The sequence below is a fragment of the Plenodomus lingam genome (assembly GCF_022343315.1).
Source record: "Plenodomus lingam strain CAN1 chromosome Unknown contig_3, whole genome shotgun sequence".
NCBI classification, from domain to species: domain Eukaryota; kingdom Fungi; phylum Ascomycota; class Dothideomycetes; order Pleosporales; family Leptosphaeriaceae; genus Plenodomus; species Plenodomus lingam.
Window position 1 is genome coordinate 2,024,409 of NW_027093944.1, and position 24,211 is coordinate 2,048,619.

The 24,211-nt window shown below is 50.3% G+C and overlaps 9 protein-coding genes across 9 annotated transcripts; 6 read left to right on the forward strand and 3 right to left on the reverse strand.

Annotated features, from left to right (window-relative positions):
- Positions 1-218: 218 nt before the first annotated feature.
- On the forward strand, positions 219-5,201 carry IAQ61_008030 (uncharacterized protein; the record flags this gene model as incomplete). The annotated part of the gene is made up of 3 exons (XM_066097820.1): positions 219-1,737; positions 1,786-4,049; positions 4,101-5,201. The coding sequence occupies 3 exons, from the start codon at positions 219-221 to the stop codon at positions 5,199-5,201; spliced, it is 4,884 nt and encodes a 1,627-aa protein (XP_065952317.1).
- Positions 5,202-5,711: 510 nt separating this feature from the next.
- On the forward strand, positions 5,712-7,040 carry IAQ61_008031 (uncharacterized protein; the record flags this gene model as incomplete). Its single annotated transcript, XM_003840454.1, has 2 exons — positions 5,712-6,608; positions 6,705-7,040. The coding sequence occupies 2 exons, from the start codon at positions 5,712-5,714 to the stop codon at positions 7,038-7,040; spliced, it is 1,233 nt and encodes a 410-aa protein (XP_003840502.1).
- A 133-nt stretch (positions 7,041-7,173) lies between these two features.
- IAQ61_008032 (uncharacterized protein) lies at positions 7,174-8,065 on the reverse strand (the record flags this gene model as incomplete). The annotated part of the gene is made up of 2 exons (XM_003840453.1): positions 7,174-7,813; positions 7,878-8,065. 2 exons carry the CDS (start codon positions 8,063-8,065, stop codon positions 7,174-7,176), a joined length of 828 nt encoding a protein of 275 aa, XP_003840501.1.
- Positions 8,066-8,514: 449 nt separating this feature from the next.
- IAQ61_008033 (uncharacterized protein) lies at positions 8,515-9,170 on the forward strand. Its single transcript, XM_003840452.2, has 2 exons — positions 8,515-8,610; positions 8,737-9,170. Exons 1-2 carry the CDS (start codon positions 8,581-8,583, stop codon positions 8,974-8,976), a joined length of 270 nt encoding a protein of 89 aa, XP_003840500.1. The 5' UTR covers positions 8,515-8,580; the 3' UTR covers positions 8,977-9,170.
- IAQ61_008034 (uncharacterized protein) lies at positions 9,171-10,207 on the reverse strand (the record flags this gene model as incomplete). The annotated part of the gene is made up of 2 exons (XM_003840451.2): positions 9,171-9,944; positions 10,002-10,207. Coding segments are annotated over 2 exons (975 nt in total), but the record flags the coding sequence as incomplete, so codon positions are not given.
- A 38-nt stretch (positions 10,208-10,245) lies between these two features.
- Positions 10,246-16,943, forward strand: IAQ61_008035 (uncharacterized protein). Its single transcript, XM_003840450.2, has 6 exons — positions 10,246-12,872; positions 12,921-14,558; positions 14,607-15,140; positions 15,187-15,629; positions 15,681-15,799; positions 15,848-16,943. Exons 1-6 carry the CDS (start codon positions 10,431-10,433, stop codon positions 16,774-16,776), a joined length of 6,105 nt encoding a protein of 2,034 aa, XP_003840498.1. The 5' UTR covers positions 10,246-10,430; the 3' UTR covers positions 16,777-16,943.
- A 379-nt stretch (positions 16,944-17,322) lies between these two features.
- On the forward strand, positions 17,323-17,838 carry IAQ61_008036 (uncharacterized protein; the record flags this gene model as incomplete). The annotated part of the gene is made up of 1 exon (XM_003840449.2): positions 17,323-17,838. One exon carries the CDS (start codon positions 17,323-17,325, stop codon positions 17,836-17,838), a length of 516 nt encoding a protein of 171 aa, XP_003840497.2.
- Positions 17,839-18,951: 1,113 nt separating this feature from the next.
- IAQ61_008037 (uncharacterized protein) lies at positions 18,952-22,419 on the reverse strand (the record flags this gene model as incomplete). The annotated part of the gene is made up of 4 exons (XM_003840448.2): positions 18,952-19,776; positions 19,830-20,440; positions 20,487-20,975; positions 21,033-22,419. 4 exons carry the CDS (start codon positions 22,417-22,419, stop codon positions 18,952-18,954), a joined length of 3,312 nt encoding a protein of 1,103 aa, XP_003840496.2.
- A 320-nt stretch (positions 22,420-22,739) lies between these two features.
- Positions 22,740-24,096, forward strand: IAQ61_008038 (uncharacterized protein). The gene is made up of 2 exons (XM_003840447.2): positions 22,740-23,452; positions 23,510-24,096. The coding sequence occupies exons 1-2, from the start codon at positions 22,785-22,787 to the stop codon at positions 23,913-23,915; spliced, it is 1,074 nt and encodes a 357-aa protein (XP_003840495.1). The 5' UTR covers positions 22,740-22,784; the 3' UTR covers positions 23,916-24,096.
- Positions 24,097-24,211: the final 115 nt, after the last annotated feature.

The following is a 24,211-nucleotide window of genomic DNA, read 5'->3' on the forward strand; positions in this document are numbered from 1 at the left end:
AAATGGGCGCCCTCCACCCCGCCTCATTGCCCTCATTGTCCACTCGGCTCCATGACAGCCCCAATGCGCTTGCGCCACACACATAACCTCATCCTGTGGCCTTCAGAGTTCCATCCGGGGGAACCCTCGACGTTCTTCTCGCTCTCGCTCTCGCTCTCGCCCTCGCGCTCTCCTCCTCTCTCATACACAAAGGCCGCTGCACTGCGACACCGCGACGCATGTCTCCGCCGACGCAGGATGGCCCACGCACGCCGGACCGCCGCTCCTCCACCCACACCCTCTTCACAGCCTTTCGATCATTGACGGGCGGCCGGCTGAAGAGCCCGACCCCTCCACCGTCTGCATCCTCTACTACCGGTACTCCTGCACGTACACCGTCTCTGGGTACGCTGCGTTCCACCTCCGCCGCCAGCCCCGACTCAGCCGACGCTACCCTTCAGCGCCTAAGTCAGATAACAGCTCCGCGAGCAGCAAGGCCCGTCACCGGTGGACCTCCCGAATTGGACGACCTTATCGCGCAATTGGGTCGCAGCCGTCCCTTTGCGGAACGAGCGGCGGCCGTGGACAAGGTCTGCGACATCCTGCGCGCTTTTCCCGTGCAGAACACGCTGGGCTTGTGGGCGCTCGCAAGCGATCTGCTCCTTCCCGAACAGCCAGACGAGGTGGCGGAGACTGGCTACAACCTCCTACTAGCGTGCGCGGCCCTTCCCAACCTGGCCTCGGTAGAACGCAATATCTACTTCAATGCGGCAACCTTGCGCAAAACCGATCGTTATTTTGACAGGCGGCTGGACATCGTTGCCACTCTCACCAAAGGGGGCCGGGACATCGAGGCTTGCGAACCGTTCATCGTTCCCTTTGTCTTGACATCCTTGGATGCCTGCTTCGAGGCCAATGACCGGGCATCCAAGGCCCACCGCAAGACGAATGGAAAGCGGAGCGTCGCAAACCCTACCCGGGAGTCGGTGAACCTGGCTCGCCTCTTCCTCTACACGATCGATGTCTGCAAATTCAATGCCAAGATATTCACCGACGATGATCTCGATCTGCTCCTGAGTCGAGCGGTGCATGTTAGTAAAAAGACGAGGCTTCACGCGGACATTGAGAACTGCATCAGGCTATTTGATACCGTCATAACATACATACATGTTCCGATTACCTCTCTCCGATCCTGCCTAGAAGTTCTGTGTGAGATACACAAGCAAATCATACCTCTTCAGGACCAAGCATGGGGCACTCTCACCAACCTGTTCAAATCACATGTTGGCCAAGCTGCAATCTCGATGCTTCTGCACATTCTTCTCGATGGGCCATCACAGGAGATGCTCAACCTTCCCGCTGAAGACAAAAGGAAGCGATTGACGAGCGTGTACAAAGGCACCACTCAGGTCTTGCAGAAACTCTTAGTAGAAGATGGACACAACGAACTACCAAAAGTTCCCATGTCTCTGCTATTCCCAGCTTTAAAAGTATCAATCCGAGAGCTGCAAGATGAAGAGCACGACAATCAGGAGGTCATCGTCATGAGCTTGATAGACACCGTCTTGGCTCAGGATAGCATGCGAGATTTGCTTCTAGCCGAAACTGACTTTAGTGACATGTTGGAGATCATCCGTACTTGTGCGGAGCGGGACGATAGTCGTCGTAAGTCCAAGTTGCTTGGTGGTTTGCGTATGGCCAATAACATGAATATTGAGAGACGGAGGTCGCCCACTGACAATGGTTCATCGAGTAATGGTAGGCTCATATTTCGTACCCGACTATTTCGATACTCACATTTGCTAGGAGAAACAGGGTTTGCTGCGGACGCTGATAGCACACCGCAGTCATCATCCGAGGACTCGATCACTACGTCTCGTGAAATGTATCATCGCAACCCAGACGGGCTCATATACCAAGTCCTACAAAAGCTGTATTCCATTAGTGGCATCATGAATTTCCTTCAGCGTGAGGCGGTAATGGAGCTCTTCTTAAGTCTCTCTAATCGTGTCAGCGATTCCATTGCCGAGAGAGTCATCCATTACTTTGCAGAGGAACGCTTCTTGGACCCCTCAAATGATGATTGGCTGGCCTTTTGCCGAAGGCTCGTTGCAGGCGTTTTCAAAGACGCCACCAGACCTCGTGGTATTCGCATCTTGACAATTAGAACGTTGCGACAAATCTACGACACCCGAGAGCAGATATGCCCAGCGGACAAAGTTTCGCAATGTGGCACACTTCTCCTTGACAATATCGAGGCCGAAGAAGATGTTGAAGTCTTGCATGAGCTCGTGGATTTTGCAGTAGATGTTGCCGATCGAGCGCCCCTGCCGGCGTTTTTAGACATCGTGCGTACATTGAGAAAACGCATAGACCGGTCTCAAGACCACTCTACTGCGCGATCGCCACCCTGGCAGTCACACTCACTCCTCCTCAAGGACGATGAGCGTTTTGGAAGTCCTGGCAACGTTGTGTCCACTGCCTTTGTACGATTGTTCACTCGAAGCGTAATACATTCTGCCCGAAAGACCTGCACACTTTACGAAACTCTGAGGGCAATTGCTGGTAATGATAGATATGAACACGATGCGCGGTTGACAGCTCTTAAGCTGTTGTTCCGACTACGCGCTGATGCCCGCCATGCTCTCATTGTCAGCGCCTCATCAGAGGGTGAGAGGATCGCAGCGGAGCTTTGTCGCACAGAGGAGACAGCGGTGTCTTCTGAAAAGCTGCACGAACATTCACTGGCTGATCAACACAGACTGGACGACATGGCCCCGGGGCGTGATTCCCGCAAATTATCTAGTTCCAGTCCGCATTCTTCACTCAACCGTCATACAAGCCGCGCGACCGCTGCTTCTGGCCGCGTCTCCAAGCCGATTCCCCCACTCTGGATGTACCCTGGACCCAAAGGCCTCCCCGAGGAGCCGTCGTCCGAATGTAGTCGCGTCTGCTTCTCTCATATCGACCCCAAGAATTACCCCCTTCCCGATGAAATTCTCGACATGGAGATCACCTTGTGGCTCGAGTTGATTATTTCTCTGCTGCAAAGACCCCCTGACTGGGAAATCTACAGCTATGTGCTTGTCCACCTTGGACCACAATTATCCAACCAGGCTTTGGTCCGTAGTTGTTACGCACAGTTGCAAATGCTGAGGAATGTCCTGTGTGAACAAGTTCGCAACTCGAGCTTCCACGAACCACCACCTCACACCCTTCTCAAGAAAGCAGACGTTGCTGTCTGTCTATTCCACGTGTTGACAGTCATCATCAGTTACCACGAGTATTTTGAGAAGAGTGAAGAAGATGACCTTGTCAAAGCATTTCTGCAAGGCATCGTCCAGTGGGATAGGACATCGAAGTGGTGCATCCATGCGCTGTCTGTATGCTGCTTTGAGATACCCCTTTCAGTCAGCAAGTCTTTGGACAGCATTATACAGAAACTATCCCAAATCGTCACGAAGCCTGCAACGGCGATACACATTCTAGAGTTTTTGACTTCTCTTGCTCGTCTTCCGGAACTCTTCAAGAATTTCCGGGAAGACGAGTTCAAGTTGGTATTTGGTGTCTGCTTCCGATACCTACAGCATATCAGAGATCAACGCGACCGATTGTCCAATCCAACTGCTTTGCAGACCGGTCTTCGAGCCCTACGGCCAAGTGGAGCCTCAAGAGAGTTTTCTGGATCCCCTGATTCCAGTGTCAAAAGGCTAAGAACCGTGGAAGAAGATTTGCCTGGATATCTATATTCTCTTGCCTATCACGTCATTACTTTTTGGTTTATGGCATTGAAAATGGAGGACCGTCCCAAGCAGATACCTTGGATCACTAAAAACTTGCTTTGCACTGACCACCTCGGAAAACAGGGCTTAGAGGAGCAAGGAGAAGTTCTTGTCGATATCATGAATATGGTAGCTTACACCGATCGCGACGAAACCGTACGGGACGATAATTTTGCGCAGCCCGGCGATGGTGAAATATGGAAGAAGACATGGATTGTTGGCAATGCTCTTATGACAATAGAGACTGCAGCTCGAACGGGCGCCTCGGTGGTCACAATCCGTCGACCCGTAAGTTTCGTCTATATCTGTTCCTCGGGATCCGTTTGCTAATTTATTCAGTGTGGTGTACGATACTTGACTGTGCGACCATCCTTGACTTCGCCTCCACGTCACCAGATCCCCATCACCGTCGGCCTTGCCTCTGAAGCGTTCTACTCGGATTCGTACGTTGGAATTCTACCCGATGATATATTCCAGTCTTTTTATGCACCTCTTAATACGAGCAACCCACCAATACCCCTTCCGGACGACGACATGACTCGAAGAGCTATCGCATCACTCGATCGAATTGCGACCATCGACAGCTACAAAGTAGGTGTCATATATATTGCCGAAGGCCAAACAAATGAAAGAGACATTTTCATGAACGACATAGGCTCCCCGGCCTACACATCCTTTGTCAATGATTTGGGCACCTTGTGTCGATTGAAAGGCGCAAAATTCAATACCGGCGGTCTAGATACCCGCGAAGATGTAGATGGTGAGTTCACGTACTGTTGGCGCGACCGCTGCATGGAGCTGGTATTCCATATTACGACCATGATGCCAACGAATCGCGATGACGACATGACGTACCCTAACAAGAAGCGCCACATTGGCAACGACTTTGTCAACATCATCTTCAACGATTCTGGGCTTCCATACAATTTTGACACGTTTCCATCAGCTTTCAACTATGTACATATTGTCATTTCACCGGAATCAAGAGCGAGCTTTGTCGATCGACGAATGGAGAGTGACCCCAACGGAAGGGAGCGATACTACAAAGTGCAGGCAATATCCAGACCGGGCTTCCCAGACATCTCGCCAGCCGTAGAGACGAAGATTCTTTGCGGTAAGTACCTTGCCGACTACTGCCGTCTCATCGCCATCAATTCCTGCGTCTTTTCCAGCGTCTGGTCTCTCCGAGAGGGCGCCGAGTCAATCTCGTCCTGGCGTAGTCGATTCCGGGAGATTAAACGCCTGCGAGAGCGGTACGGTACTACCGATACACAGTCCATCAGCTCGCCATCCTCACCCGCACAAGTTCAGGGTATATCTAGCCCACCTTCCCGCGATCACAATGGCGTTTCACCATTTCAGCGCATGAGTATCGCAACACATATCACTGATGGGACTAGCCGCAGTTCTATTAGCAGTTCTTCTCACGACGTTTCATAAAGCGCGTGATGTTCCATGTTGAAGGATACAAAGGGCATGTTCAAGATACCCAGAGTCTTGAAATCTGTTCCACAAAAAGGTTGGCGAATTATGAAGGCTGGGAATATTGGAAAGTACTGCATCTCAGGGCGTTATGCGGCTGGTGTGTTGGCCCCCCAAAAGCGTTTTTATTTTCATTCAGCAACGTCTCGTAGTTGCAACGAGGGAAACAAAATGGTGAGGCCAGATGACGGAGACGTCTTCTTCATACAAGACCATTTAAGGACTACCTCAATAGCTAGTGCATAACTTCTAATACTCCATTATATGCATTGTCCGAACAATCATGCCTTTAGTGTGATAACGTGAACTTGGTGAAGCAGGAGAGCCAACCCTGACGTCTACATATGGTTGGCAGATCCCTGCACCCATGTGCCTGCCAAGTGCCGTGGCTAGCCGCTATGGACTGGCTTACACTTCATACATCCGAACTCGCAGCTCCGCATCCTCGAGGTTTGACAACGCGACAATATGGCTGCACCCAGGTTGCCGTTCCTTTGGCCTATGCTGTTTAAACTGTCTGGAGCTCCGAAATCACGCGCATCACAGACATTAGACAGGCCACTTTTGCGAAACAACCGTCCACGGAGGGGATGTCGACGATTTACCACGAACCCCCGCCGAGCCGGGGAAGTGCCAACACAACGTTATGGCAAGGCCTTTGAGCATAAAACTGAGGTCGGAGATAAAGAAAATTTGCACATACTTGAGAAACAAGGAGGCAATGCGCCCACTACGAAACCACCACCAGAGCCCGCACTTGAAAAGACAGAAGAGGATGAGGAAGAGCCACACGCATCCGCCACAACGAGTACTACGACTCCTTCAAAAACCAACTCAACCCCCGAAGCCTCGCCCACTTTTCTCGCAGAGTCGGCCAAAACCACCGATCCTAAGGCCCTCGATAGCGTACTGCAGATTCCAACTGTGCAACAGGAGGAAGAAACGAAGCCGCCACATCTCAAGACTCCTCCCTATGTCCACCATTTTGACACATACGGTCTCGTGCGCAGATTGTCTCAATCTCAATACACACCGGAACAATCCATCACCATCATGAAAGCCGTGCGACACACCCTGCTCACGAACATGGCGCTCGCACGCGCCGGCCTCGTCTCCAAGTCCAACGTCGAGAATGAGACGTACCTGTTCCAGGCGGCGTGTAGCGAATTGAAGACTGAGATTGGCAACCGACGGCGAGGCGAGATTGAGCGCATGAGGAGCGATCGGAACCAATTGCAGCACGAATTGGATATTCTAGGGCAGAGGCTGGGGCAAGAGACAAGTGGACTGAGAGAGGAGTTGAAGGGCCTATTCGACGACCGAAAAATGGCTGTTCGGCAAGAGCAAAGGATGATGGAGACAAAGGTACACCACCCGTAACCTTGAGTTCCCCCCTCTCTCCTCTTCTGCTCCACTACTAAACACACGACGACGTAAATGGGAGTCTAACAACCACACTAGATCCAAGAACTCAACTACAAAATCACCGTCGCGCTCAACTCTGATGCACGCTCCGAGGTCGAAGGCCTCCGCTGGGTCCTCACGCGTCGCGCTGCCATCACAGTCGGCATTTCGGCGTTCATGCTGTTTGTCGCGTTGCGTTATTCCAGCTATGTGCAGCATCAACAGCATCAGCAGCAGGAACAGCGGCGGAAGAAAGCACCGCCACCCCCGTCGCCGTTGGAGGAACTCGCGGAGCCACAGAGGGGACCGCTTGGGGATCCGAATAGCGCAATGGGGAAGCAGGAGGCGCTTGGGGGGGAGCTGTTGGCTACTGAGGGTGTGAGTCTGGGGTGATTGGGAATTTACAGAGTTGTGGAAAGTATTGGACACGGTATTAACGGAAGCAATTCAAGACTCGTGGGAACACAGAGGCATCTGGATTCATTTTTTTGTCACACGTAGAATTAACACACGTGGGATGGACAGTCTACAACTTGTGCTTCTTCTCCCCGCTGGCAATCTTTCTAAACTCCTCCTGCGGGACACCCTTGAGAAAGCGCTGCAGGCCACCAAACACCTCCTCCACGCCCTGCCGATCCAGCGTCTCACGATCCGGCTTCTGAATCAATGCCTTAATCCGAACCAAGCTCTCGCTATTCAAATGATCCCCTAACCGCTCCTCCACCTCAGCCATCACCCTGGCCAAAAATCTGTTGCTGTAATCCTGATCCCTGCTATTCCCAACATCGAACACCTCATTCACAAACCCCGTAGATACAAGATCCGCACACTCAATCTTCTTGCTCATAATGAGCGCCTCATTAGCCTTGCTGATGCCGAGGCGGCGCACAAAGCCCACGCTCGCGTTCCCCTCTGTCACGAGGCCGAGGGAGGAAAACGGGGTGAGGAGGAAGGCGTGTGGGGCAGCGTAGATGAAGTCTGAGAAGGCGATGAGGGCGGCGGAGAGGCCGACTGCGGGGCCGTTGAGGGCGGTGACGAGGATCTTGGGGTGTGTGTAGAAGGCATGGGTGATGTGGAGGTTGTTGGAGACGAAGGATTTGAGCCACATTTGGCGAGCGTCGAGGGCGGTGGGGTCGGTTTGGGAGCCGAAGGTTACGTCTGCGCCACTGATGGTTGGGTGTCCGTGTTAACTAGTATTTTTTTTGTTGGGGCTGGAGAGGGGGGACGTACGCGGAGAAGTAGCGGCCTTTGCCTGTTAGGATGGTGATGTAGATGTCGGTGCGGTCGGCGACTTCGTGCATGGCGCGTGCGAGTTGGTAGTATAGGGTTCCATCAAGGGCGTTGAGTTTCTTGGGCACATTGAGGGTTATGATGGCGATTTTGCCTTTGTATTCGACGAGGATGCCTGGTTCTGACATGTTGTGTTGGAGTTTCAGAGGGACTGTGAGGGGGGATTGAATGTGGAGATATGGTATTGGAAGAGGTGCAACTCTAAAGTGCAATGCGATTCAATCACTGTAGCTTTGAGAGAGTCAAGGACGTTTTGAGCCGAGGCTAGAATGTCAATGCGGAGGTGGTGGTTGACTACCGAACGTACTGCTGAGATGAGGCCGCCGAACTCTGGGGTGCGTAGAGTAGGCGATATTCATGGTTCCAAAGAGAGCAGAGGATTTATTCTCCCTGATGTATGATGTTCTATGTTGCAGAAGAGGCAAGTGACGGATTGCATGTGATGCTTCACATCCTTGTAACTTAATCGGTCTGGGGAAACTGCGGCCGCAGGGCTGAAGATTGGATCTGATGATCTGATCTCCGACTAATCTCCATCCCATCACCGAAAAGATCCTCGACCTCATCACTCACTCCACTAATCATCTGAGGGCCCCTACAAACGCGTAACAAGCCACCTCACGTCTGTCGCATATCCTTCAAAATGGCAGGACCTAATCTAGAAGTTTTCAAGGTAGGTATTGGCCGCAGACTGCAAGCCCCCATTATGCACCTCTCCTGTCCATCCGCAGTCATCGCAGAACCATTGCGAACGCACCCCTCACCAGAAGAACAAGCGGTCACTAACCGACGACAATAGTTTGGAATGTACATCCTCTTCCCAATTGGCACCATGTACTACTTTGGTACCAATCTTGACAACCGCTTTTCCGTACCCGACTTCTGGCCCAGCCAAAGCGCAACCCACAAGATCCCGTTTGATCGCGATGAGATTTCCAAGGAGTTGGAGAGACTGAAAGCGAGAAATTTGGAGAACAAGAGGAGGCGAGAGGCCGAGGAGGCGAGGATGAGGGAGTTGGGCATGGGCAAGGGCGAGTAAGCCGGGGTGGATGGACGGAAGTTGGATGGGAAGCTGACGGAGAGGATCACTACGAACCCTCTAGATAAGCATGGTTGATCTAAATGGCGTTTGGGAGCATGTGGGACGATCTCGACTTCAGGGATGTACGATGATAATTTTACAGTATGTTATTATACATCCATGTACAGAAACCGGCACGAATATCATCAAGGGGTGTCTATACAGCCGCCTTTGTGCGCAACTCTTCCCACAGATCATCTGAGATGTTGCCCTTTGTCCAGTTCATGTACACGCCTTGCACGCCTTGCACTTCTTGCAGTCCGTCTAAAAAAGAGGCAATTTCTTTTGCCGACCCTTCGTCGTCTAGCGGGACTTTTGTGTCCTCGTTAGGGGCATATATGATTTCGCTCTCCTCGATCTCCATATCCAACTCTTTCGACAGCTTCTCCGCTATTATCTTGGTCTGGGCTGGCTCTGTGTATAGGACCACCCTTCCTTGTTCATCGTCCTCTACATCCTGAACACCAGCGTCCAATGCAGGCTCGAGCACTTCGTCAACACCCATGCCATCTTTCCGTCCCAATATTATGCGCCCTTTCTTCTCAAAGAGATAGCCTACTGTTGACATGGTACCTTTTGCGTCTTTGACCACCAATCGCAGATCTGCTAGCGCACGCAACTTGTTGTCCGTCTGACACTCTATTATCGTCGCGACTGAAGCCGGAAGCACGGCCTCGACTACTAATGATTCGAGTGCTGCGCCAGTGGAGGAAAGGCCCTGTCCTCGTGCTATCGCAGCTTCAATGGAAGCCTTTGGAACAGCGGCCTTCTTGGCCAGAGTGATTGCGAGGGCAAGACGAGGGTTCATGTCGGGATTGGGACCGGCGAGTTTGACGGCGTTGGTGATGTCTCGTGTCATGAGGGAGCGTTGCTTGGACTTTCCAGCATCATTCTTGGCTTTGTCGTGTTTTATTGAAGACCATTTACTGTAGGGAATATTGTCAGTCGTGGAGATTCGATGTGACGTATTTGAAAACACCTACGAGTGACCGGATTGTGACTGTGGGGTGATGCTTAAGCATCGTACCTGTTCACGCAGGCGCATCGGCCGTGGACAAATAGTATGGCGACAAGCGCAATGAGTCAAACTATTGAGAGCGGCTGAAGCACGACCTACATTGCGAAACGGTGTCACCATTGTTGATATGTATATGTACCGTATAGTACAGGCTTTGACACTTTGTTCGCCCTAGAGCATGGAATTCCCGAAAACATCGATTCAAGATCCGTCCCTGCCAAGACTGAACCCTTCGGGGGTCCGCAACTCCTCCCACTTGTGACATGCTGTCCACCACTCCACCATTGTGACGCATGATTGGCTGCACTCATCCACTCATCATAATGTGAACAAACCGAGCCCAGAAACAACATCACCACGCAGACTCTCGAGTCCCTCCGAAAGCGCTTTGGCAATGGCGTCGGACGCCCCCGCCCCGACATCAAATGGGGACCCCTCGAACCCTGAACTGGACATCAAGAAGCTCCATACCCTCCCTTCCGAACAGCAGGATTTATATTTGCTTACCTTCACTTCGGACCTCGCACGTCATGTCGCCTCACTGGATGGAGACGGCGCATCGGCGCATCAGATATACATCAAGAAGGAGATATTCCAGATCATCAACCTGGGCTCCCCCGCGCCCACACGAGTCATTCGAAACAACTTGGGACGAGCTGTCGCTGGAATATTTGAAAAGGGCGACCGCAAGCTACTTTTCGAGTCTATAAACGAGTCCATCAGCATTATCAATGCGGCAGGCAAAGGTGAGAAGGATGTCAGAGCGAAACACGCGGCAACACACTGTTTAGGTGCCATATTCGAGGCTGCAGGAGATAGCGCAATCGGGCTCTCACCGCTGGCAGTGAAGTCTCTCCTGGGACTTGTCAAGTTTGCGCAGAATCATACTGGACTCCGATCAGCGGTCTTCAAGGCAGTGGGCAAGGTCTTTAAAGGTGTGGGCAAATCAGCAGACGAGCTGGTCGCGAGGGATGCCTGGAAACAAGCGCGAAACGCTTGCAGTGACAAGTCGTACCTGGTTCAGTGCGCCGCTTGCTATTGTTTGGAGCAATTGATAAGATATACGGCTTTCTTCGACAACACTAACGACTTCGACAAATTACAGAATATCGCATGGAAGACGATCGATAGCGCTTCCGCCTCTGTCAGACATGCGGTGGCCTCTTGCATCAGCGCCGCATTCGTCAAGAACTATTCTGAAAATGTACCCGTCGACTTGCCCGTTCTTACCCGATCTAAAACTGCGAAAAAGAAGAGCAAAAAGCTAAATGACGGTGATGAGGACGAGGTTACCATGGAGCGTCCCGACTCCCCTGCACCCAAGAAGTCAGCCGCGCAGCTTTCCTTTACAGTGGCCAGCATCCTCAGTTTGCTTGCCATGCAATATTGTCGACCTTCAACAGGCAACCGTGCAAGAGCAGGATTAGCAATCTGCTACATGAAGACTCTCCGACTTCTAGGAGAGTCTGTTGTCGAGTCCAAGTATTCAGAAGTCGCGCGAAGCCTGTTCACGGAACTACTGAGCAATCAGACGATTTCGCAAAATCGTTACCGGACATTGGCCACCCGGAAGTACGTCGCAGTCATACTGGAAACAGTTATTGGTCGTGAAATGTTGAGTGAATCAGGACAGCTCAATGCTGTCAGGTACTTGGTCAACGAGATATTGAAAGACTACCCACAAGCGCTTAAGGAGCGACCGGAGCCATCGAAGCAAACGCTCATTGCTGCTCTAAGCACGCTTGCATCGCTTTTCGATAGCCTAGGAACCGCAGCCAATGTTATCGCGGATTCGTGTCGAGACGCATTACTACAAGTCTTGCAGCACCCAAGTTACTCAGTGCAGGTCACGGCCTCAGCCTGTCTTCGATCGTTTGTCCTCGCATGCCCATCGCAACTTCTGCCCTCGGTGACGATCTGCATGAACAGTGTGAATCGAGAGTTGAGTCTGCTTTCCACTCCAAAGAAGTCACCAAGAAAGTGCGTGGGTTTGGCAAACGGACTATCGGCTGTGCTAAGCACATCAACATCACAGCCTCTGCATGGGTCTGTGGATGTGAATTCACGAGTGTTGTCGCAGGCGACATCACTACTCAAGTCGGCCAGTAACTCTGATCTGAGAATATCATCGACTCAGATACAGGTCGCATGGATCCTCATTGGAGGATTGATGACTCTAGGCCCCAACTTTGTCAAGATACATCTCTCGCAATTGCTTTTACTATGGAAGAATGCCATGCCTAAGCCACTGAACCGAGACAATATGGTACAACGGAATTTGTTGGAGCTCAGCTACCTTGCACACGTGCGAGAATGCGCTCTTGGCTCTATTCTGACCTTCTTGGAGTTCAACAGTCGACTATTAACACTTGACGTGACGAAGCGGTTGGCTGCTATGCTACAAAACACCACCATGTTTTTAAATACACTACCAGCGAAGAAGACTACGGACGAGATCTCCCAGAGACTTTCGCCTGCACTACAATTACACGACTTTGACCTCATGGTGAGGCGAAGAGTTCTTCAATGTTACACCAAACTGGTCGAGTTGAGCCCAGCAAGCAGTTATGAAGTGTTGCTACAGACCAATTTACTGCCTTTTGCGATTGCTTCATTCGCTGAGCCAGATAGCTATACATCAAGTTCTTTTAGCACAGCAATTGCTAGTGCAGCGGGAACGATTGAAAGCATTTGGGAGGTGGCAGACAATCATGGATTCGGTGTCACAGGTTTGGTAAGAGGGTTCGATATAAAGCCCTTACCTGGAGAGCATGAGACAGGTGTCCGGTACCACTGGTCTACCAGACATGGCGCTGAAGCTATTGTTGACCATACTGTGAGTACGAATTGCTTCCTCTGATGAAGTTTGACTGACAGGATACAGCTGCTCTCGCCAATATGTGGCGCTCGTGAGCACGATTCTATCTCTCTATACATTAATCCAACCAACGGCAGCCATGATCTTCCTGATCCGCCGGCCACGGAAGTTGTCAACGCCGCTCTTCAACTCTTTGCAATATGCCTACCAATGCAGACCCCAAGAATCCAGGAGAGCATCCTCGAGCAGATGACATCTTTCCTCTCAGCAGCAAGTCTGCAGCGGGACATCAACAGGAAATCAGCTATCATGGTCAACATTGCGTACGCGATCTTATCGGCACTAAAGGTGGCTGTGAAGGAGACGCGCTCTCCTGCCGGCAGTCTCAAGGGACCTGCGGTTGAAAAGGTTATACAGGATTTGCTTCACCTGTTTGTCGTCTTACCTGATCCGTACATCCGCAATGTTGCTGGTGAAGCTCTAGGCCGATTATGCAATAGCTCTGGAAATGCCCTTACGACTACAGAAGTCAATTATTTGGTGGATCAGATTGTGGCAAACCGTGAGCCAAGTGCACGCTCAGGATACGCTGTTGCACTTGGTTGCATTCACTCTCAGCTTGGTGGCATGGCCGCGGGTTTCCATCTGAACAATATCCTTGGAATTCTCATGTCTCTCGGCAATGATCCTCACCCAGTTGTACATTTCTGGGCTATCGATGCGCTGTCACGTGTAGCCGACTCTGCTGGTCTGTCATTCTCAAGTTACGTTACTAGCACGCTTGGTATGCTCGCACAGCTGTACGCCGCCGACTCCCACAACGAAGAGTCGGCTTCATTGGCATCCTCAAACATCGAGATCGACCTGCCTACTCCTGCAGTCATTGCACGTTGTGTCGATAGTACCATCAATGTTCTCGGTCCAGATTTGCAAGATTCTGCCAAGGCACGAGATCTTATCATGACTCTTATCGGACTTTGCCAGGGTGAGGCCGATGAACTTGTAGTCATTGAGAGTCTACGTTGTCAAGAACATGTCTCGCTGTACGCAACTGGTCACATGGATTTCTCGGCCTATGTCAAGCATCTGCAGCGCTTAATAGAAAGCAGCTCTAAACAGATTCGAGACATGGCTATTGACGGTCTACACAACTTGATGAGGCGTGACACAGAAGAAGTTATACGTGCAGGAGACCCCGGCCTCGAAGATCAATTGTGGCATGTTCTCGATCGTGATTCTGGACATGAGGTCGTGCAGAACATTCTCCGCAACTGGTTGCATCAGACTGGTCTTTCAGACACTGCAACTTGGGTACAACGCTGCCACTCCGTACTCACCAAAACGAAAAAGGTCGATACGCAAGAGAGGATTGAGTCGAAACCTAAAGCTGGTGCAACAGATCTCCAAGATGAGGAAGTTGCTGGGTTTGCAGCAGCCGCGAATGCACCTGGAGCTGAGTCCGGTGATGCTACTCAGACCAGTCAAGAATTGCTCAAGTGGCAAGTTCGAACCTTTGGCATGGACTGCTTGAGCGAGTTAGTTTCGATGGTTAGCAAGGAAGCAGCATTCCGTGAAGAGGCCCCTTGTGTAGTGGCCTTGCAGCAAAGAGTTGCAGATGTCGTACGCATTGCATTCTCTGCCTCTACCGCTGGTGTTGTACAACTTCGCATTCGGGGTCTTAAAATTATTGATCAAGTACTCAAGGTGAGCTTCGCTCCTCAACAAGGTTTGGAATATGCTGACAGAATCTAGCTCTTTGGCAAAACACCGGATCCTGACTTTGCCGAAGTGACCCTATTGGAACAATATCAAGCACAGATCGGCTCTGCTCTTACTCCAGCATTCGCGGCAGACTCGTCGCCAGAACTTGCGTCCGAGGCGGTCAATGTCTGTGCTACGTTCATTGCGACAGGAATCGTTACTGACGTTGATCGCATGGGTCGTATCCTCAAGTTGCTAGTCTCAGCGCTTGAAAACTTCTCAAGTGACTCGGAAGCAGCAGCGATTGGTGATCTTAAAGGACTTAGCTCGAATGCGCAAGTTATGGTCAAGATGGCTGTATTTTCAGCATGGGCTGAACTGCAGATTGCTAGTGCTGAACAAACTTACTTGGTAGATGTGCTGCGACCACACATTGCCAAGTTGACACCCCTATGGCTGGCATCTCTGCGAGAGTACGCCAGACTACGTTTCGAGCCTGATATTTCATCCTCTATGGGATCAGTGTCACTATCTGGTAACCTCGACACCATATATGCTGCATTGAACCGCGAAACGCTACTCAAAGTACGTGATACTGTGTATATGTAGTCTCTGCGCTGACAGACCCTAGTTTTACCAAGAATCGTGGCTCAATCTCGTTGACGCTATTGCTAGTCTGATTGATGAGGACTCTGAGTTCGTGTTTGATGCGCTGGACGGCAAGACTGAGCTCTCGGAAGCCAAATCCAACGGTAAGGCTGATCACATCAACTACCGCGATGAGCCAGTGGCTTTCTTCTTTGTTCTCTTTGGCCTTGCTTTCGAAGCTCTCGCAGGCCGACCAGGGGATCTGCAAGCTTCAAAAGAGCAAATTCTGGAGATCCTACAAGCTCTCAAGAAGATCTTGCGACCTTCGGTTTCCGGACACGCCATCTACCAAGAAGTGGTCTTCTCGGAGACGATGGACATGTTTGATCGCCTGGTACTTACAGAAGGACTCACAATTCAGACTGTCATCGTGGAGATCACGAGGAACCTATGCATAGGGCATCCGTCTGCAAGACGAGAGCAAAAGTTTGTCCATGAGGCTTAATCTTTATGGGAGCAGAATCTGACTTCTGACAGAACATCTGCCGCTGAAGAAACTTTGTCCGAAGACATTGATCAACTATTCGAGCTGACGAAGATCATGGTACTTGTCCTGTCAGGCTTGGTCCCTGGTCTGGAAGATACAAACACCAAAGGTAAGTCCTGAGGCTTCGCACGCTGACCTTCACTAACATGAGTACCAGCGCGCCACGAGATGAACGAGGAAGCTGTCGCCCTTCTGACTACAGCCCTTTCTGCTCTCGTTGATGCGGCTCAAGTCTTTCCTTCCATCATCAAGGCTGACTTGCATGCTTGCATATTACACATCTTTTCGACCATCTTAGGCACTGGTGCTTGCCAAGCCACAGTCGTCCCGCAGGCACTACCCATCTTCAAGCGCTTTATAAGCAGCCTTGAACCACACGCCGAAGCTACAGAAGATACTAGCAAACAACTACGTGCAACGCTAACTCGCTTCCTCGCTATTTTGAGACATGCTCAGGCACGCGAATTCGAAGCAGCATTACCATGTGAGAAAAACACCATCCTTGCGACTACCATCCTCCTCAGCTCAGCCTCGTCGGCGTTTGCACCGGGCGATCCACTCCTAAAGCGCTTCGTAGACGATCTTTTCGACTGTTTGGGCAACAGGATGACTTCCAAGGTCGCGGCGGGTTGTTGTCGCTCCTTGCTACTTCTTCCTAAAAAGGGCAGCCTCAAACTTGGTATCGCAAAGCTCATGCTCCCGAACGCCCTGTCATTCCTTGCCGTTCCCTCCGACGTCGAAGGTCTAGATGAATCACGCACAACACTGGCACAGACTCTAGTCGCTTCTATCTCCACATTACCTAGTCCTGAGCAACGGCAAATCGCTGCAAAGTTGATCATACCAGCGTTGTTGGCGCGTGCACACAATGAACCAAGTGCAACCAGCGAGACGGCAGCGCGTCTGTTAGAGATTGCCAGCGCGGATCAGCAGGCTTTCCGAGGTGTGGTTGCTAGCTTGCTCCCAGAACAGAAGACGTTCATGGAGGGCGTACTGAGGAGCGGACAGGGTCCTGCAAAGAAGGAAATTAGTAGAGATGACAACGATCAGCCGAAGATTGCGCTGAAGATGGACTTTGGGGCTTAACCTTTTTTAGAGGATTGGGAACGCGTTATCGAGTTACTTAGGCTTCATGAGTATACGACTGTTAGCCTGGATGAACGAATAATTGAGTGTAGCACGTGCAGCATATATCCGATCTTGTTAGGTTAGCCTCAAAGATTGAAAAGTTACAGTATGAGCGAACAGCGAGATGAAGATATCAAATAAGGGATTTGATCAAGCAGTGTTTCTCTGAAGTCTGAAGTATGTCGCAACCTAGAGACGGGCGGGGTGATCCGAAACCGGATCAGGCGTCCCGCCATGGCTGACTTCGCTATTGCGGTAGTCCACTCTAAGTACCGTTGATGATCGAGCCATAACTGTACCTATATATGAATCAGCCTGATCAAACACCCCCTTCCAAATCCTCGTGGACATGGGAAACAAGGGTCCATATTACATCTGACCTCGGGGTACCAGATTGTCTGCGTTCTTCTCCTTCCCGCAACTTATTCCACCAGACCAAACCCCTAAACAGCAATATCCGAACAACTTGACCCTATATCTTTATATCCCTATTTGAAACTAAATATGTCGCCCCCAAATACCAGTGCCACATTCCGCTACGTCTGTAACCCCTCTCCTGTCCCTTCCCAACCCACCCCCAGACAACACGAACCATATTTCCACCTCAGCGCCTCCCTCCGCACCGCACCATCTCCCTCTCATCCCCAGCCTACAAACCTGACCTTTACGTACGGGGATCCAGTACCGATTTGCGATATCCGAGGCTATTCCGAGCAAGAGTTCAGGCTGGACACGCACGGCTTCACCGTCTTGAGACATGAGTCAGCGGTGCGGAATTGGGGGGATCGTGAGACGGTAGAGGATTTGTATTTTAGGGAGGTGCAGGGGTTGGTGAGGCAAGTTTTAGGAGAACGGGTTAGGGTGGTGATTTATGATTGGAGGTTGAGGCGGAGTCTGGATGGGGAGGAGAAGGAGGAGGGAAAGGGTGCTGGGAGGGTCAGGTACGAACAGCCGCTGCCCACTGTACACATTGGTGAGAAAATCCAGGGACTTCGGATGAGTAGGACTTCAAATGCTTAATTTAATGCAGATCAAACGACAAAAGGCATGGTAAAGCGCGTGCGTCATTGTATGGGCTCTGAGGCATCGGAACTACTTCAAGGGCGCGTGAGAATGATAAAGTAATCACGCCTCCCCCTGCCCCAACACCCAACTTTCCCCATTTCCAACCCGCTAACCCCAGACTCCACAAGTCTATGGCGTCCAATATACCACCCGATAATCAACTGGCCTCTCGCTCTCTGCGACGGCAGCACAGTGTTACCCTCCGCCCTCATCCCAACCACATTCATCACGCCCAACTACGTGGGCGAAATGTACAACGTCATGTACCGCCCCGAACACACTTGGTATTATTTGAGCGAGCAGACACCGGCCGAGGTGTTGATGTTCAAGATTGCGGATTCCAAGGAGGATGTGGGTGCGAAATGTAAGTAGATGATATGCAGGTGGGGGGAGTAGTGTTTTTTTCTTGTTCCTGAACAAAAAGGCTGACGCGGGTAGATTGCCCGCATGCCTCGTTTCGATTGAGAGGGGGACCTGGGGGGGCGGGGTCGAGGGAGAGTGTTGAAGTTAGAGTCTTGGTGTTTGGGGGGGATTGAGCGGTGTTTGGATGACGGGGAGATAGGGAGTGCGATGCTACAGATAGGATGTGTTTGGAAGCAAAGTACAGGCTGTTGTTACGTTGCAAATTTGACACTGAGACCATGCTGATCTGCCACATTTGTTTTTCAGAGTTGAAGTTGGGATTGGCGCTACCCCAGGCCATGTACAGAAACCTCCGCTTGGTCGTTTCAGAGGTGCTTGCTACCACGAGGCTTCTATCCGTACTGACAGAGAAGTTTAGACACTCAAGAGTTTTGGACTTGGAGATTAATGCACCAAACCCATAAAGTTATTGGTAATCAAATGGTCATAGACACACATAGTGAAGACGCTCGACCTAGGTGGAATTTGTGTTTAGATAGCGATTTCAAATAGACCATGCAGTCTTGGTTTGCCATATTGACTTATGTATCACTTGGCACGATTATTCTCTCAATGATGTCCCTAATCCAGAAATCATTCATTTATAGCCTCAAGCACGAACAAAATGTGCTCCGTAGTATCCTAGAAACCTCTCTCTATCCCTCATCACATCTTCCGCTTCTTCGACACGATTCCCTCGACAGTACTATCTATAGGGATGGAAAGTGTTTCTACAATCTCGGTCATTTGGAGAAGGGTGGCATGCACAGCCTCCGGATGGTCAAAGCAAAGCATTATGGAGGCTCGCATAGCAATTGCAGCGAAATATCGACTTAGCACCTTCGATGAAGATCTGCGGCTAGCCGCACCGACTGTGAGACCAATCCATAGGAGGACGCCTGCCATATCCGACCAGCAATCAGAGAGATTTGACTTTTCCAACGCTTCTTTGAGGTCCCTAAGGACAACTGTATCTTCAAATGTTGTAGTTTCCGGTGCTGAGTAGAAGGAGTTCCCACCTGAGGAACTACTCGACGAATGTGACTGATGGTTCGAATGAGTAGAAGCCGGCGATGGGCTAGGCAATGAAGGTGCGAAACTTTCTGCGTCGAGTGAAAGCCCACTAGTTTTAATATGAAAGCTCACTAGCTCAGTCGAAATTGCCGGGGAAGCGCTGTAGTTGGAGAAGGGTGTGCGGTATCCATCTTCCACACTTGAAAAGACAGACTCACTTCGAGAGAATGTTGAGTTACTGTCCACTTCAGATGCTTGATATGTCAGAGCAAGGAAACTTAATGATTCAGAAAGAGGTCTCTGCCTGCTGATTGCCGTGGCAAGAACCATCGAAGTTACGCGTATCGCTTCATATTTCCAGTCTTCTTCGAGTATCATTCGTGTCTTCTCCAACTGTGACACCGGTAGATATTCCGTTGTTATCTTTTCAATGAGATTGTTGACCACGACGGGGTCGCAAAATGTTCGTGGACTTTGCTGTCATGGCCGTCAGCATGTTCTGCACAAAAAGGATATCTGTAATATCTCACCTTGATAAAGTTTCCGCGAATTAGCGTAAACATGTCGCTTACTAGCTTTAGAGCCATTGGACTGCACTTCTTCGACCTTTGAAGGGTGACAAAGCTCCCACGGGGACAGTAAATAGGAGATTCGGCAACGGTTGCTGTCATCGGAAGAGAGATATGGCAGTTAGCTTCGCAAAATCCTGCGTAGATAGCTTGCGGTTTCGCTTCGCGAAGTATGGCAGACTCAAGATGGGTCCAGGATGCCAAGGAACTCAAATGGCCCACCATTCCAAGGTCACCTAATGCTCCTCTCTTCCTGATCATTGCTTCAAGTCCTCTCTCGTGTAAGACAAGTTCAGTTTCTTTCCGTGCAATAATTTCGGCCATGATCAACTGTACAACTGCTGTGATGTTGTGATCTGCGACCGAACGAGTTGAACTGAGTAGATCTTCGCCTACCATAGTAATTACCTCTTGTCGCATAACCATTGCTTCGAGACTTTCAGTAGCCCTCTCAGATATGACATCTCCATAGGCAGCCTCTATATGTAGAAAACTCAGATAGGTGGACGATTGCTCCAATATGCATGGAATCCAATGCTTTTCCAATCCATACGTGCTGAAATGACGGGAAGCTTAGAAAATCAGTAATATAAATAAGCAACTTGAGCTTGCACTTACAATTGTATTGAAGTGCTTCTACAGATACCCGCGGATAGAATGTTTGATACATGTTTTGGAAAGGATCCAAAGATTTGCCGATGAATCTCAGTGGCGCTACAGCCGATTTCTCCCATACTGATTGCATGCTAACATCTATTGGCGTAAACAGCGGAGCAGGACAACCCGCAACAGATGGATCAGTAGGAGATGCTATGCCAATTGAACAGCGATACCTTCTTTTAGATTTCCTGGGAGCAGAGCTCGTGCTCACGGTACTCTGGGGTATGTCTAAATTGCCGGCCTGTAAACGAGGCATGGGCGATAATTGCGGCCCCAGTTTCAAATCCTTGTCGGTTTTGTGTTGCAAACACGAGTCTATAGCTTTCCCTAGCATTACAGCCAGTGCACGCTTCAAGTGAATGGGATAATCAGGCAGCGAGACACGATTGAAAGCGAGAGCCACTGGATCAAGGGATCTTGAAGAATCAGGATTCTCATGTGGAGATCCTGTAGCGAGCAACTTTTAGTACAGCTCGATTGTATGAGAATATGGACACAACTTACCTTCATCAAATACTCTCTGTATACTCCATTTCAATCCACTACTTTCGAGAATCAGATCTGCTGGAATAATGTATGCCACGAGTCTGTCTGTAGAACTTGCAACAATGAAACCATATGGATCCTTTGCCAGCCCTGTGCTGACAACAGCCCCACAATCACCCCAGTCGAGACAGCGATCCAGATGTACTTGTCGTACTTCTTGAAAGGTTGGACTGTTAGGAAGTCGCATGCAAGATACAGTATCAAGGACAGATCCAGGGATTGCGCCTGAAGATGTGTGCGTCAGGACAAAAGAGGCCAGGGCCGGTTCATCTCGACAGGCAGACTGACGTTTAGTCTGCAAATCAGACTTGAGTGCGTGCACAATGGTGTAAACTTCTGTGTTTATGATCTGTATTACAGCACAGTCTATATCGTCGCACGACCTGCTCATGTATCCCAGATACTCCAATTTCTCTCGCGGAGGAGCTTGTGCGGGAACCGAGGGTGCGCTCAAACTGGGTAGCGAAGTCGATCCAGGAGTTATGAAACGGGTAGAGGTGAGAGATTGCTCGTTTTGAACACTGGCGGTTATTGAGATTGCGTCACTAACAGGATCTGCGAGCTCTGAATCCGGTGAAGCTGAGTCTGGGCAGCTGTCTGAACTATCCTCAGAGGAACTGATGCTGGCGCGGGATGTGTTTCGGGCTTGTTCTCCGTCTGATTCGTATTCAGTACCACTACCAACGTCATAGTCACTGTCAGAATTCGACGCAGGGCTTTGTGCTGCGGAAGAGGTGGCAGCAAATACATGCGACACGGAGATGTAAACACACCGCTCATCTTCAAACACAGCATTGGCGGTGGCTTGTCGCATATATTCGCCGTGATCCACGAAAATTGGCATACCGATGGTTTCTATGTGGCGACCAGGGTCGAAATAAACATCTGGGGCAAATTTTTTCGATTGCTCTTTCCAACGTATTTGCGAAGCAGGCTGAACAAGAAAGCAAATGCCTGGCTCCGTAGATTGATGACCCGTTCTGAAACCAGGCAGGTGCTGCAATATACCTCCTTCATCAAGCGTTCTTTTCGCTGCCTTACGAGGTTCTTTCTCCTTACAAAAGAACATGATAGTAGGTATAGCTGCAGCAGTGTTTGCTGTCCGACTAATCATGTAAAGATTGAAGTGAACAATGGTGTCACAGCGGTCGTTAAAAGTGTCGTTGAGTTGTACGCGAATAGCTAATCTCTTTCTGTTATATGCGTCTCGTGCTGGCCCTGTAGTATGCCACCAGTGATTTCCGTGGAAAATGCCAACTTTGGTGCCAACGCTCTGGCAAGCGAGTGGGTATAATTTTACAGTCCTCCACCGGATTAAAGGGCTTCCGGAATGGCTATCAGACATGGTGACTTTGGATCGACCATATCATTGCGTGCCAACGGCTTTCGTCGTCGATAGAAGGATGATACACTATATGCGGAGAGCTGGGAGGATAAGCCAAATGCCGGTTTTCACCTGAAGAGAAATTCATAAAAGGAGAAAAGGCGGGGCTTTTCCAATGACTCTTGTGTTGATACAGGCGTCTCATAGCCCTCCGGGCCGCTGCCATTGGTTGTCGTATTGCTACACAACCGCCGGTCAAGATCGTGCGCCACTCGAGGGAGTGCACATGGGACCGCAGTGAAGTGACGGCTAAAAACCATCTCGCCCTTTTTCGAAACTTCTGAATGTAGCAATGATGTTAATTTTCTTTGTTTACGGATGAAGAAATGTCGAAATATAATCCAGTGCTTAGCGGAAAACTTCAACAGCCTCTCACTCCACTAGCGAAGGCTGAGTTAATTCAGCATCTCTGGTGTAACCAAGGAACAATAGGAACTCTGCAACATGACTCGCATTGGGAAGCGTACTTTTCATACTATTCAAGAGAATGTATCGCGGCTCTGATGGATGAGGGCATCTATGTCGCAGCCAGAACCCATGGTGACGTCCTCAAAGCCGCGCGCCTTCTTGAGGATGGGTCTACCTTGGAAGAAGTCACCGAGCAGCTGCGTGGTGATCTCAAGCATACGAATTTCTCGTCGGATCAGGACAGAATGATAGATGGAACCATTAAACTCGTGGTACGCTTGTTCGCTATGATCAACATCGGTGCGCTGCCGATGGAGGCGTCTGGGCGCTTCAGCTTACCGTGGATTCGAGGATCCTTACAAGACGCCGTGAAGGACTTCTTCGCTATGCCCCCAGAGCTGGACTTCGATCCAAAATATAGTGTATTTGGGGCGGATATCACTTGCCGTAATATAGAACGTATGTCAGGGATCGATGTCGTACCAACGAACAACTTAGCGGACCATCTGCGACTGTCGCATGGGGACAGGAAAGTCTGCGTCTTTCACCACGTGTCGTTCCTCAGGAGGGCGAAAGCGAGTCAAAGGTATGTGATTCCTTATAGATGATCAGAGTACTTTGCTGACATTGGGAACCTGTATAGCTTATTTCCGAGTGGATTGATTGAAGAAACGCTGGATACGATCATGCTCCTTTTCCCGGACAACGACCAGAAATCCAGACGGTGGCTGGAGAACGATTTCCAGAACAATACCCAGTCAATTGTGATTGATCGTAGCGTGACAAATGTGGGGCACTTTAAAGCTGGCCATCCATCACGGCGACTCGAGCGCTATCATTTCTGGCGGGACCGGCTCGGCGCCCTGGCCGAGGCTATAGATGATGCTACACCTCCATCAAGAGCAATCTTGAAAGCACTGAAAGACAGGAAGAAAGGCGATCGCTGGCTGAATTCCTGGGTCGCCACGGTGGCGATCTGCTTGACATTGTTCTTCGGTCTAGTGCAGAGCATCGAAGGCGCGATTCAGGTGTACCAAGCGCTTCACTGACGGAAACACTTTGAGGTCTTTGCGGTGGGTTGATGGGAGATGGATAAATTGGAACGAGGTACCTAGAACCTACGGTAGGTCAATGATAAAGACGCCGTTGAGGGTGGAAGACATGTGTAAACCAATGTAACGCAACATCGAATCACGGGATATTTGTCGTGTCGTGCATGGAAGTCCCCAAGTTTCCTGGGTTCTTGTCGGAGTAGGACAATTCGAATACTTATCACAATGTATTTGTTTGGTGAGAGAATGTTGTCCAGGACCCTTCACGCCGCTAGAGCTTGCGAGGGTTAGTC

Bases quoted from the DNA above. Each gene is read 5' to 3' on its own strand.
- IAQ61_008038 (XM_003840447.2), top strand. From the start codon at position 22,785: ATGTCGAAATATAATCCAGTGCTTAGCGGAAAACTTCAACAGCCTCTC. The intron at 23,453-23,509 runs GTATGTGATTCC...GAACCTGTATAG, and splicing joins AGGGCGAAAGCGAGTCAAAG to CTTATTTCCGAGTGGATTGA.
- IAQ61_008033 (XM_003840452.2), top strand. From the start codon at position 8,581: ATGGCAGGACCTAATCTAGAAGTTTTCAAG. The intron at 8,611-8,736 runs GTAGGTATTGGC...CGACGACAATAG, and splicing joins CTAATCTAGAAGTTTTCAAG to TTTGGAATGTACATCCTCTT.
- IAQ61_008035 (XM_003840450.2), top strand. From the start codon at position 10,431: ATGGCGTCGGACGCCCCCGCCCCGACATCAAATGGGGACCCCTCGAAC. The intron at 15,141-15,186 runs GTACGTGATACT...GACAGACCCTAG, and splicing joins ACCGCGAAACGCTACTCAAA to TTTTACCAAGAATCGTGGCT. The intron at 15,800-15,847 runs GTAAGTCCTGAG...CATGAGTACCAG, and splicing joins GGAAGATACAAACACCAAAG to CGCGCCACGAGATGAACGAG.